This window comes from Callithrix jacchus, chromosome 5 (assembly GCF_049354715.1).
Source record: "Callithrix jacchus isolate 240 chromosome 5, calJac240_pri, whole genome shotgun sequence".
Classification (NCBI taxonomy): Eukaryota; Metazoa; Chordata; class Mammalia; order Primates; family Cebidae; genus Callithrix; species Callithrix jacchus.
Genome location: NC_133506.1, coordinates 5,137,713 through 5,150,187, shown reverse-complemented (window position 1 = coordinate 5,150,187; position 12,475 = coordinate 5,137,713). Strand labels below are relative to the sequence as shown.

General features: G+C 40.2%; 1 protein-coding gene across 37 annotated transcripts in view; it reads left to right on the top strand.

Annotated features, from left to right (window-relative positions):
• The window catches only part of ASIP (agouti signaling protein), a 210,955-nt gene that overhangs the window by 66,072 nt on the left and 132,408 nt on the right, over nucleotides 1-12,475 (top strand). For all 37 annotated transcript variants that reach the window (XR_013535046.1, XR_013535041.1, XR_013535039.1 and 34 more), the window contains 2 exons: nucleotides 5,812-5,978; nucleotides 9,072-9,181. Coding sequence is in view for 13 of the 37 variants with exons in the window: in XM_078371091.1 (XP_078227217.1) it covers nucleotides 9,104-9,181 (78 nt within the window). In the remaining 24 variants the exon portion in view is untranslated. The remainder of the gene's footprint in view (nucleotides 1-5,811; nucleotides 5,979-9,071; nucleotides 9,182-12,475) is intronic.

Here is a 12,475-nt window from a genome sequence, read left to right as displayed (position 1 = left end):
CCCAAAGTGCTGGGATTACAGGCTTGAGCCACCGCACCCGGCCTATTTATTATTATTATTTGGGAGACGGAGTCTCACTCTGTTGCCCAGGCTGGAGTGCAGTGGCGGGATCTCAGCTCACTGCAACCTTCACCTCCCAGGTTCAAGCAGTTCTCCTGCTTCACCCTCCTGGTAGCTGGGACTACTGGTGCACACTGCCAGGCCCGGCCATTTTTTTTTCCTTTGTATTTTTGTTGAGACAGGGTTTCACTGTGTTGCCCAGGCTGGTCTCAAACTCCTGAGCTCAGACAGTCTGCCCACCTCAGCCTCCCAAAGTGCTAGGATTGCAGGCGTGAGCCATCACACCCAGCCATAGCTTAATTTCTTTAAAAATAATTGACTAGGGGGATAATGTACTGTGGAATTTGTAACTTACATATAGTAAAAGATAGGATGAAAATACAAAAAGCAGGAGGAGGGAATGGAATATTCTGTTGTAAGGTTCTTAAATTATACATAAAGTGGTAAAGAAATATTTGAGGCTGGGCATGGTGGCTTAAACCTGTAATCCCAGCACTTTGGGAGGCCAAGGAGAGAAGGTTGAATTAGCCCAGGAGTTTCAGGCTGCAGTGAGCTATGATGACACCACTGTACTCCAGCCTGGAGAACAGAGTAAGACTATGTCTCAAAAAAATATTTTTTTGAAGATTGAAAGTCTAGCAATAAACCATAGATCCATGGTCAATTGATTTTTGGCAAGAGTGCTAGGACCATTGAATGGGGAAAGAATAGTCTCTTCAGCAAATGGTACTGGGCAACTGGACATCCACATACAAAAGAATGAAATTGAACCCCTACCTCACACCATATACAAAAATTAACTCAAATTGGATCAAAGACCTAAATGTAAAAGTTAAAACTATAAAACTCATGGAAGAAAACAAATGAAAATCTGAATGATCTTATCTTAGATAATGGTTTCTTATATATGACTCCAAAAGCAGAAGCTATCAAAGAAAAATAGGTAAACTGGACTTCATCAAAATTTAAAACTTTTTATGCTTCAAATGATATTATCAGAAAGTGAAAAGACAGTCCACAGAATGGGAGAGAATATTTATAAATCGTATATCTGATAAAAGTTTAGTATCCAGAATACATAAAGAACTCCTACAATTCAACAATAAAAACGCAAATGTTTCAATTTTTTGGATTGGACAAAGGATTCAAATAGACATTTCTCCCAATAAGGGATACAAATGAGCAATAAGCTCATGAAAAGATGCTCACCATCATTGGTCTCTAGGGTAGTGCAAATCCAAACCACAATGAGATACAACTTCACATCCACTAGGATGGCTATAAAATAATAATAGTAAAGGATACTAACAAGTGTTGACAAGGCTGTGGATAAAGTGGAATATGTATACATTGCTGATGAGAATGTACAATTGTACAGCTATTGTGGCAGTTCCTAAAAATTAAACATAGAATTACCTGATGACTCAGCAATTCCACTCCTAAGTATATACCCATGTTCACAGCCATATTATGTATAATAGTTAAAATGGAAACAACCTAAATGTTCATCACTGATGGATGGATAAGCAAAATGTGGTACATTCATACAATGGAATATTATTTAGCCATTAAAACAAATGAAGTATTGTAGCTGGGTATGGTGGCTTACACCTGTAATCCCAGCACTTTGGGAGACTGAGGCTGGTGGATCATTGGAGGTCAGGAGTTTGAGACCAGCCTGGCCAACATATTGAAACCTGTCTCTAATAAAAATGCAAAAATAAGGTCAGGCACAGTGGCTCATACCTGTAATCCCAGCACTTTGGGAGGCCAAAGCGGGCAGATCACCTGAGGTCAGGAGTTCGGGACCAGCCTGGCCAACATGATGAAACCCCATCTTTACCAAAAATACAAAAATTAGCCAGGTATGGTGGTGGGTGCCTGTAATCCCAGCTACTCAGGAGGCTGAGGCAGGAGAATTGCCTGAACCCAGGAGGCGGAGGTTGCAGTGAGCCGAGATCGTGCCATTGCACTCCAGCCTGGGGAACAAGAGTGAGACTTCATCTAAAAAAAAAAAATTAGCTGGGCCTGGTGGCATGTGCCTGTAGTCCCAGCTACTCAGGAGGCTGAGGAAGGAGAATTGCTTGATCCTGGGAGGCGGAGCTTGCAGTGAGCCGAGATCGTGCCACTGCACTCCAGTTTGGGTAACAGAGCGAGACTCCGTCTCAAACAAAAAAAAGGAAAACAAAAAGGAATGAAGTATTGTTACATGCTACAACATAGGTGAACCTAAAAAAATTATACTAAGTGAAGGGATCCAGACACAAAGGGCACATATTGTATGATTCCATTTATATAAAATGTCCAGAATAGGTGAACCCATAGAGACAGAAAGTAGATTAATGGTTGCCAGGGATGGGATGAGAGCGAAATGGGAGCTAACTGCTGATAGGTAGGGAATGCTTTTTGGGGTGATGGAAATGTTCTGGAATGAGATACTGGTGATGGTTGTACAACATAGTGAATACACTAAAAACCACTGAAGTGTACACTTTAAAACAGTGAATTTTATGTGGTGGGAGTCATATCAATAAAAATGTTTCATAAAGCAAATAGCAAAGATGACACACTTAAATCTAACCATATCAATAATTACATAAAATACAAATGGACTGAGATAGCTTCAGACAGTGAAGGCCATCCAGCTAGCTACTTGTTTCATAATATTTTCTCTTAATGCAAATTTTTTTGAAAAAATGCACAAGAAGAGTAAAATAAATCTACTCAAGGTAATGCCCTCAGCAGAACTTGAAATTATAGAAGGTCAATACTTCAAAACAGCTGTATGAAAAGAAAAAGCACCAGATTTTGGTATGTAATTTGCCATGTTCCCGCCATACCCTTGCCCTGCTATCAGTCTTTATGGTCAAGTAAATATTTGGAAAAAAACTGTGGGAAAAAAAGAAGAGAGGACCTAATGACAGGGCCAAAATTTGGTCTAAAATCACTTTAAGAAAGACTAAGCACTCACTAAGTCTAAAAATTCTGAAACATAATCAGATCAGAACAGGGAAGTAAATTAAAAATATAGATAATTTAAAGAGGGAGTCTGCAAACTGTATCACTTCGGAGAAAAAAACGCAAAGGGTGAGCTTTTTACTTCATGGTCCTGGGACAACTGGATAGGCATTTAGAAAAGAATATTAGACATATACCTACTGGCACACATAAGAATAAGCTGTAGGCAGGGCACCATAGCTCACACCTGTAATCCCAACACTTTGGGAGGCTGAGGCAGGGGCATCATGAGGTCAGGTGTTCAAGACCAGCCTGGCCAACATAGTGAAACCCTGTCTCAACTAAAAATATGAAAATTAGCTGTGCATGGTGGCAGATGCCTGTAGTCCCAGCTACTTGGGAGGCTGGGGCAGGAGAATCTCTTGAACCCAGGAGTTGGAGGTTGCAGTGAATCGAGATTGCACCACTGCACTCCAGCCTGGGTGACAGAGCAAGACTCTGTCTCCCCCACCCCTTTGGCAATAAATAAATAAATAAATAAACATAAACTGCAAATAGATAGAGCTCTAAATGTAAGTGATGAAATCACCTACTAGGAGAAGACAGGTAAATTCCTCTTTAACTTCAAAGTAGGGAAAGGGTTCCTAACTATGGCACATCCAGAGCAATAATGGACTCGAGACACCCTGCTAGGATTAGGATGGGTGTTCCTGGCCCAGGGACCTCACTGGGTCTCCTGGTGCCCTGCCACCCCCGCACCCCAGGCTGGCATTGAGCCTCTGAAACCTTGACAGCTTTCTAGAAGTGTCTAGAAGTTAGGTTGTGCCATGTGAAGTTGCTGTTTCTGTAGGTCAAAAAGTGGTGGAGTGTTGGCAGTTTCTAGGCACCTCTGTTCTGGTTGATCCAAATCCTCCAATCTGTAGTAGGTTTATTTAGCATTCATTTTGTGCCAGCCACCTTGCTAAGCAACTTACAGCCAGTTTTAAGCTGTCACAACTTTGTGAGGCACAGGAATTGGTCCCCATTTGACAGAGAAGAAAACTCTGGCTTAGATTTTCCCCTTTTGCAATTGTTTTAGGGGGCTGGTCTGCCAAATGTAAAAAAAAAAAAATAGCAAAAAAATCCAGAGCAATAAAGAAAAGATTGATAAATTTTACTTTAAAAAAATTTTTTTTCATGGCCAGAAGAAAGTATTCCATAAAGTTATAAGGTAACTGATGTGGTGGGTAAAAATATTTGCAATGTTTACTACAAAGGGCTAATATTACTAGAATACAGGGTTTTATTAAAAATTGAATGGCAAAGGAACAAAACCCTAAAAAAGGGAAAAAGAAAAATGGGAAATGACCTGACAAATTTACAGATTTATCTCTTTGTTTCTGTCTCTCTCTCTCTCTCTCTCTCTCTCTCTCTCACACACACACACACACACACACACACACAAATGTTCAAACATGAAAAAATGTTGAAACTCATAATCAGTAAAACAAAACAACACTGAGATACCATTTCTTACCTATCAGATTGGTGAAATTAAAAAGTACGATGCCACATTCTTTTGGTGAGACTGTGGAAAACAGATGCTCTTATACATTGCTGGCAGGGATGCAAATTAGTGCAAGCCCTTTGGAGGAAGATTTGGCAATATCTAACAAAACTAATGCACTTACTATGCCTTTTACTTTATTTTATTTTTGAGATGGAGTCTCGCTGTCGCCCAGGCTGGAATTCATTGGCACGATTTTGGCTAACTGCAACCTCTGCCTCCCGGGTTCAAGTGATTTTCCTGCCTCAGCCTCCTGGATAGCTGGGATTACAAGCACCCACCACCACACCCAGCGAATTTTTTGTGTCTTTAGTAGAGACAGGGTTTCACCATGTTAGCCAGGCTGGTCTTGAAGTCCTGACCTTGTGATCCGCCCACCTTGGCCTGATCCCAGCACGTCTCGGCCAAAGTGCTAGAAGTACAGGTGTGAGCTACTGTGCCTAGCCAAGAAATCTTATACACATCAGTAGTCATTTCAGTAGTCATTTCCCATTCCTGCCCCACCACCATGCAACTACTACTCTCTTTTCTGTCTATGAATTTGCCTATTCTGATGCACTTCCCTTGTGATCCAGCAATCCTACATGTAAGGATCTCCAACAATACGAAAATACATATGCATACAGTTATTCATTGCAGCATAGTTTGTATATGTAAAATAGGAGAAACAACCTAAATACGTATACACAGGAGAGTGGGTGCATAAACCAAGATACAGTCACATGGGGGTACTATGCAGCTGTAAAATAGAATCAGGATGATCTCTATTAACCGATATGGAGTGATTTCCATGAGTGAAAAAAGCAAAGTGCAAAAGAGTGTCTACAGTATGTGTCATAACCCAAATTTTGTCCCTCCTGACAAAATATATATATTGAAGTCCTAGGCCGGGCGTGGTGGATTATGCCTATAATCCAAGCACTTTGGAGGCCAAGGTGGGCAGATCACCTGAGGTCGGGAGTTCAAGACCAGCCTGACCAACATGGTGAAACCCCGTCTTTAAAAAAAAAAAAAAAAAAAAAATATATATATATATATATATATATATATATATATATATATATATAAATCCTAATACCCAGTACCTCAGAATGTGACTCTACTTGGTGTTACAGGGTTTACAGAGGTGATTAAATTAAAATGAGGCCATTAGGATGGGTCCTAATTCAATCTGACTGGTGTTCTTAAAAGAAGAGAAAATTTGTTTTTGTTTTGTTGTTTACCTTTTTCTTACTTTGTATTTCTAGCCAAAGAAGAGGAAATTTGAACACACAGAGAGATATCAAGAGCATGTGCACAGAGGAAAGACTGTGTGAGGACACAGTGAGAAGGCAATCATCTCCAAGCCAAAGAGAGGCCTCAGAAGAAAACAAACCTATCAACAACTTGATCTTGAACTTCCAGCTGCCAGAATGTGAGACAATAAATTTCTGTTGTTTAACCAACCCAGTTTGTAGTATTTTGCTATGGCAGCTCTAGGAAACTAATACAGTATTATCATTTTATATAATAAGTCTTTATTAAAAATATAAAAATTATCTGGGAATGGTGGCGTGTGCCTGTAATCCCAGCTACTTGGGAGGCTGAGACATGTAATAAAATATACATATATCTGCTTATTTGTGCAAAAGGAATGCAGGAAGTATAAACCAGATATTAATAAAATTCTTTACCTACAGTGGGTAGGTGGAAAGAATGGGGGATGGAAAAGGGTAGCAGAATGGAGGAGGGGAATGATTCTTCCCAGAGTATACTTTGTTGTCTGACTCTTAGAATAAGAGAATAAGTAGACTGGGCACAGTGGCTCAAGCCTGTAATCCCAACACTTTGAGAGACTGAGGTAGGTGGATCACTGGAGGCCATGAGTTCAAGACCAGACTGGCCAACATGGTGAAAACCCCTCTCTACTAAAAAATTAGTTGGGTGTGGTGGCACATGCCTGTAATCCCAGCTACTTGGGAGGCTAAGGCAGGAGGATCATTTGAACCCAGATGTTGGAGGTTGCAGTGAGCTGAGACTGTGCCACTGCACTCCAGCATGGGCAACAGAGCGAGACTCAGTCTGAAAAAAAAAGAAGAAGAAGAAGAGAATAAGTATACCAAATAATACCCTGGTATTATTTGACATACACAAAAATAAATAATTTAAAAAAAATCAATCAGGTTGTGAGGCAAATTCAACATGGAATAAAAAGGGAAAAAATGAACCTAACTTTATTACACATGAATAATATTATCACATTGACGTGGATGGAAAAGAAGTAACAGAAGAAATTTTGGAAAACAGTATTTTGACTATACTCTGGAAGGTTAAAGATAAAAAATTGTACACAAATACTGTACTCTAATTAGCAAATTTATTCTTTACACTGGTACAGGTTAGCATTCTTAAATTACTTTTATGTGTATACTAAGATTGAACAAATAACTAAATATATTCAATAATGAGAATCAGGTTTATCATGTAGGAGAAAGAAGTCATAAATAAGGCTGGACACGGTGACTGACACCTATAATCCCAGCACTTTGGGAGGCCAAGGTGGGTGGATCACGAGGTCAGAAGTTCTAGACCAGCCTGACCAACATAGTGAAACCCCATCTCTACTAAAAATACAAAAAATTAGCTGGGCATGGTGGCGGCTGCCTATAATCCCAGCTACTCAAGTGGCTGAGGCAGGAGAATCGCTTGAACCCAGGAGGTGGAGGTTGCAATGAGCCAATATCTCACCATTGCATTCCAGCCTGGACGACAGTGCAAGACTCCTTCTCAAAAAAAAAAAAAAAAGCTATAAATGAAGAGAAGGGTTAGGCCAGAATGAGTTCTTTGGGGTTGGATTGGAACTGGAGGTATCAGTATGATGTCATGTTTTTAACTTATATGTAAATGGATAGATACAGAAAATAAATATAGATGTGTATGTAGCTGTGTTTTAGTACACAGAGACATATATGCTCATACACATACCCTGATATCAGGGTGTCAATGCTTTCAGTTATTTCAGAAGATTGAAAAGTGTGTGTGTGTGTGTGTTGTGTATAGTTTAAAAAACTACCAGAAAAGGTATCTCTATTCCTTGATGATTTCATAGTTCACAGAATGTATTATTCCATTTTTATGACATCCTCAAAAAGATAAAACTAAAAAAAAAAACTTTTTGTGGGGATGGAACTGTTCTATATCCTATTTGTGGTGGTGGTGATGTAATCTAAACATATATTAAAATTAACTGTATACCATAAAATTCCATTTTACTATATGTTCAGTTTTTTTAATTATTATTTTTTGAGATGGAGTCTTGCTCTGTTGCCCAGGCTGGAGTGCAGTGGCATGATCTCAGCTCACTGCAACCTGTCTCCTAGGTTCGAGCGATTCTTATGCCTCAACCTCCTGAGTAGCTGGGATTATAGGCATGCACCACCATCCCCAGCTAATTTTCCTATTTTTGTATTTTTCTATTTCACCATGTTGGCCAGGCTGGTCTCAAATTTCTGACCTCAAGTGATTTGCCCACCTTGGCCTCCCAAAGTGCTGGGATCACAGGCATGAGCCACTATGCCCAGCCTAAAAAGTTATTCATAGACTCAGGACTCCTTAGATAAATGGTAAATTTAGTGAACTAACTGAACATCCCAAGTCCAAAATCCAGAATGCTCCAATGAGCTTTTCCTTTGAGCCTCATGTCAGCACTCAAAGCATCAGCTTTTGGAACAGTTCAGATTTTCAGATTAGTGATTCTCAATGTGTATTAATCACTTGATCTTCCTAGTTCTTTTATAAACAAGCCAAATGTTCCATGTAGGATGTCTCTGAATTTCACTGAAAAACTGGGTTGCCAATGTTAATGAAAATGTGAAAAGTGAATGGGACTGTCCAACATATAGAAGTATAAAATAGCCTGATAAATTGGAAAGAGCACTGGGTAAGACATCAAAAGGCATCCAAATATACTTCACAGTTCTGCCAATAACTAATTACTTAATTGCTTTAGGCTAAATTTGTTTTGGTTTTTTTAAATATGTAAAATGAGTGTTATATACTATATTATCTCCAATAACTCTTTTTTTCTTTGGAACAGAGCCTCTCTCTGTCATCCAGGCTGGAATACAGTGGCATGATCATGGCTCACTGCAGCTTTGATCTCCTGGGCTCAAGCAATCCTCCCCACCTCAGCCTCCAAAGTAGCTGGGACCTCAAGCGTGTGCCACTCTGCCTGGATAATTTATTTATTAATTGTAGAGACAGGTCTTACTATGTTGCCCAGGCTGGTCTCAAAGTCATGGCCTCAAGTAATTCTCCCATCTTGGCCTCCCAAAGTGCTGAAATTATAGGCGTTAGTCACTGAGCCCTACCAGAACTCTTCTAATAATAAAGTTCTATGAGGAGGAAATGGAGATAAAATTGGAAATGTTTTGCCTAGCGAAAGTCCCCATGCACAACATGGTTATATGTGCTCAAGGATAGACAATAAAAAGTATTTAGTATGCTTATTTGTCTCGTTTATCCACAGAGAGTGAACAAACCCTCCTTGGCTTCAGGAGTATGAGCGATGAAGAAAATGACACGAGGAGCTCTAGAACACTAAGGAAAGCTTTCAAATCCAATGGGATGGCCATACAGGTCAGTAAAAGAAAGACAAAAGTGCAGAGGAAAACAGTTCTTTTGTGTGTGTCACATTCTGCGCTAATTACTTTATATAACTACCTTATTTACTCTTTGCTTGTGATGTAGGTTTACTGTCTCCATTTTAAAAACACTTTTTGCATCAATGAGAAACTGAGGCTCTTAGAGTTTAAGTGATTTGGAAGTCTGCACTGTCCATATCCCATCCCATCTCTGTCCAGAGACTCAGATTCTTCCATGAAACATTTCTACCTCTTCTGTAGAAACTTCTCTGACCATCCTGGCCCACAATGATTTCTTCTAAGTTTCTCTAGTGCTATTGCCTGTACCACCAATTTTATACCTGTAACACTTCACAATGTTGGTTATATTTGACTTATTTATCAATCAGTAAGCATTTACTGGACAGCCACCATGGACCTCCCTAGGCAGTGAGGATACACAGGTGAATAAGACACAGCTCTTGCACTTAGGAGTTTAAATCTAATGGAAGAAACAGCCTCATTGGTAGTAAATACCCTGGACCAGGTGCAGTGGCTCACACTTTGGGAGACTGAGGCAGGTGGATCACCTGAGGTCAGGAGTTCAAGAACAGCCTGGTCAATATGGCGAGTAAATTTCTACTAAAAATACAAAAATTAGCCAGATGTAGTGGCAGGCACCTGCAATCCCAGCTACGTGGGAGGCTGAGGTATGAGAATCACTTGAACCCAGGAGACTGAGGTTGCAGTGAGCCGAGATCGCACCATTGTACTCCAGCCTGGGCGACAAGAGTGAAACTCTGTCTCAAAAAAAACAAAAACAAAAACAGTTTATAAACACCCCAATCCTTTTTTTTTTTTTTTTTTTTTGTGAGACGGAGTTTCGCTCTTGTTACCCAGGCTGGAGTGCAATGGCATGATCTCGGCTCACCGCAACCTCTGCCTCCTGGGTTCAGGCAATTCTCCTGCCTCAGCCTCCTGAGTAGCTGGGATTACAGGCACGCGCCACCATGCCCAGCTAATTTTTTTTTTTTTTTTTGTAGTTTTAGTAGAGACGGGGTTTCACCATGTTGACCAGGATGGTCTCGATCTCTTGACCTCGTGATCCACCCGCCTCGGCCTCCCAAAGTGCTGGGATTACAGGTGTGAGCCACCATGCCCAGCCTACCCCAATCCTTTTTAAGAGTACATCACTTTCTCTACTTGTCTCTCCCCCAGTTTGGAACACTTACATTTCAGCTCAGGTAGAGAAAAAAATCATACCAATAAGCCTGAAAGTAGCAGAACCAAGCCTTAAGGGAAAAGGGAAAGGAGAATTTTAACTAATGAACTACAGCAGCCAATATTTCATAAACCCCAAGGATAAAACACTGCAGAAGTAACAATTGACTTAAAACCTAAATTCTCCTAGGCGGGGCATGGTGGCTCATGCCTATAATCTCAGCACTTTGGGAAGCTGAGTTGGGAGGATCACCTGAGGTCAGGAGTTCGAGACCAGCCTGACCAACATGGAGAAACCCAGTCTCTACTAAAAATATAAAATCAGTGGGGCGTGATGGTGAATGCCTGTAATCGCAGCTACTCAGGAGGCTGAGGTAGGAGAATCACTTGAATCCGGGAGGAGGAGGTTGCAGTGAGCCAAGGTCATGCCATTGCACTCTAGCCTGGACAACAAGGGCAAAACTCCATCTCAAAAATAAATAAATGAATAAATTCTCCTAAGGGATAGTGCTCTTCCCTGGCAGAGGGGGTTTCTGCCAAACTATCAGCCCTGTGTCAATATACAATGGCGGATAGAGCCCGGCATGGTTGGGGGACAGAGGCAGGGAGAGGATTACTTGAGGCCAGAAGTTCAAAGGCCAGTCTGAGCAACATAGTGAGACACCATCTCTATTTAAAAAATGAAGAGAAAAAGAAAATAATGGCTGGTGGCACACTGTTATCTTAACCTTCTCCATGGAAGGAATCAGGGAGGAAGAGTCTCATTTTCTGGTAACTAGACATGGCTTTATGAATAAGACTATCTATTCCAGCCCCTGTTCTAGCCAGTTATCCTACTAACAACAGATTCCTAAGCTAGACTTCCGACGGAACAATAACTTTCTAAAAGGTAATGAAAGTCCTTAGATAAAAGTTATATGAACAAAGTCTGGTATATGGAAAAGATACTGCTCAGTTTTGGTTTCTTCTGAGTTCTTTCGGTCAGTCTGGATCTTGCTTATCAACAATTCTAAGTTCCATTTTTTCCTTCAGTTTCATGTCCTTTGATACTGAATCAATTCCATTTGATTTAATGAGCAACTTCAATACACAAAGCAATAGGTACTTAAGAGAATAAACATGAATAGGAGAGGATTCCTGCTTCAAAAGTTGATAGTCATGTAAATTATTATCCAGAATATAGATCTGGAAATGTCATGTTCTTGTGACAACTACTTATGCTCTTCAGAGCCATATATAAAAGCCGTGTGTGTGTGTGTGTGTGTGTGTGTGTGTATATATATATATATATATATATATGTATATATATATATATATATATATATATATATATATATATATATATAATATGGCTTAGCTTATTCCACCCCATACTGTAAGATTAAAATTATTGCCATCTCCAAGGTTCTGGGCTGTGCTATGTTAATATGGAGTTTTGGTCATTCCTACTGAGAGGCTTGTCCCAGAAATGAACATTGCAAGCATTCTTGAATCAGAGAATCACTTAGTCTTATCACACCAACCTAGGATTTGAGGAAGAGAAACGCTAATCCCTGTGACTATCTAGGGTATCCACCCCACATCCTTTCTAGACTTGCCCCTGAGTAATATAATCTTCAACCCAAGCCTCATCCTGTCTACTAAGCAAGAGGTAAGGCAGGTAAATAGATTTCCTCTAAAATGTAGAGGGTAGGGTTAAGGGAACTGAAATGAATTGAGCATCTACCATGTACTATACATATCATAGCTTGTTTAAAGCTTACATTAGCACTGTAGAATAAGTCTCATTGCCCACATTTTACATCTTAGGAGAGAGAGGCCAAAGAGGTTAAATAATTTGTCAGAGGTCACAGCTAGTAAGTGGCAAAGCTTACTAGCTTGGAGAATGGTAGCAGAGTTCTAGTTCAGAAAATCTGTTGGATTCTGGCTCTACAGGGGCTTTGACATGGTTAAGAGACATTTCAGATTATCAGACTGCTTCAAAGCCATGGGCATTAGGCCCCCACACAGCAAGCTCTACTCCAGGGAACTTCAGACTCTGCTTGAAATTCAATTGCATCAAATGCCTTTAGTCTCAACAGTTTAATTT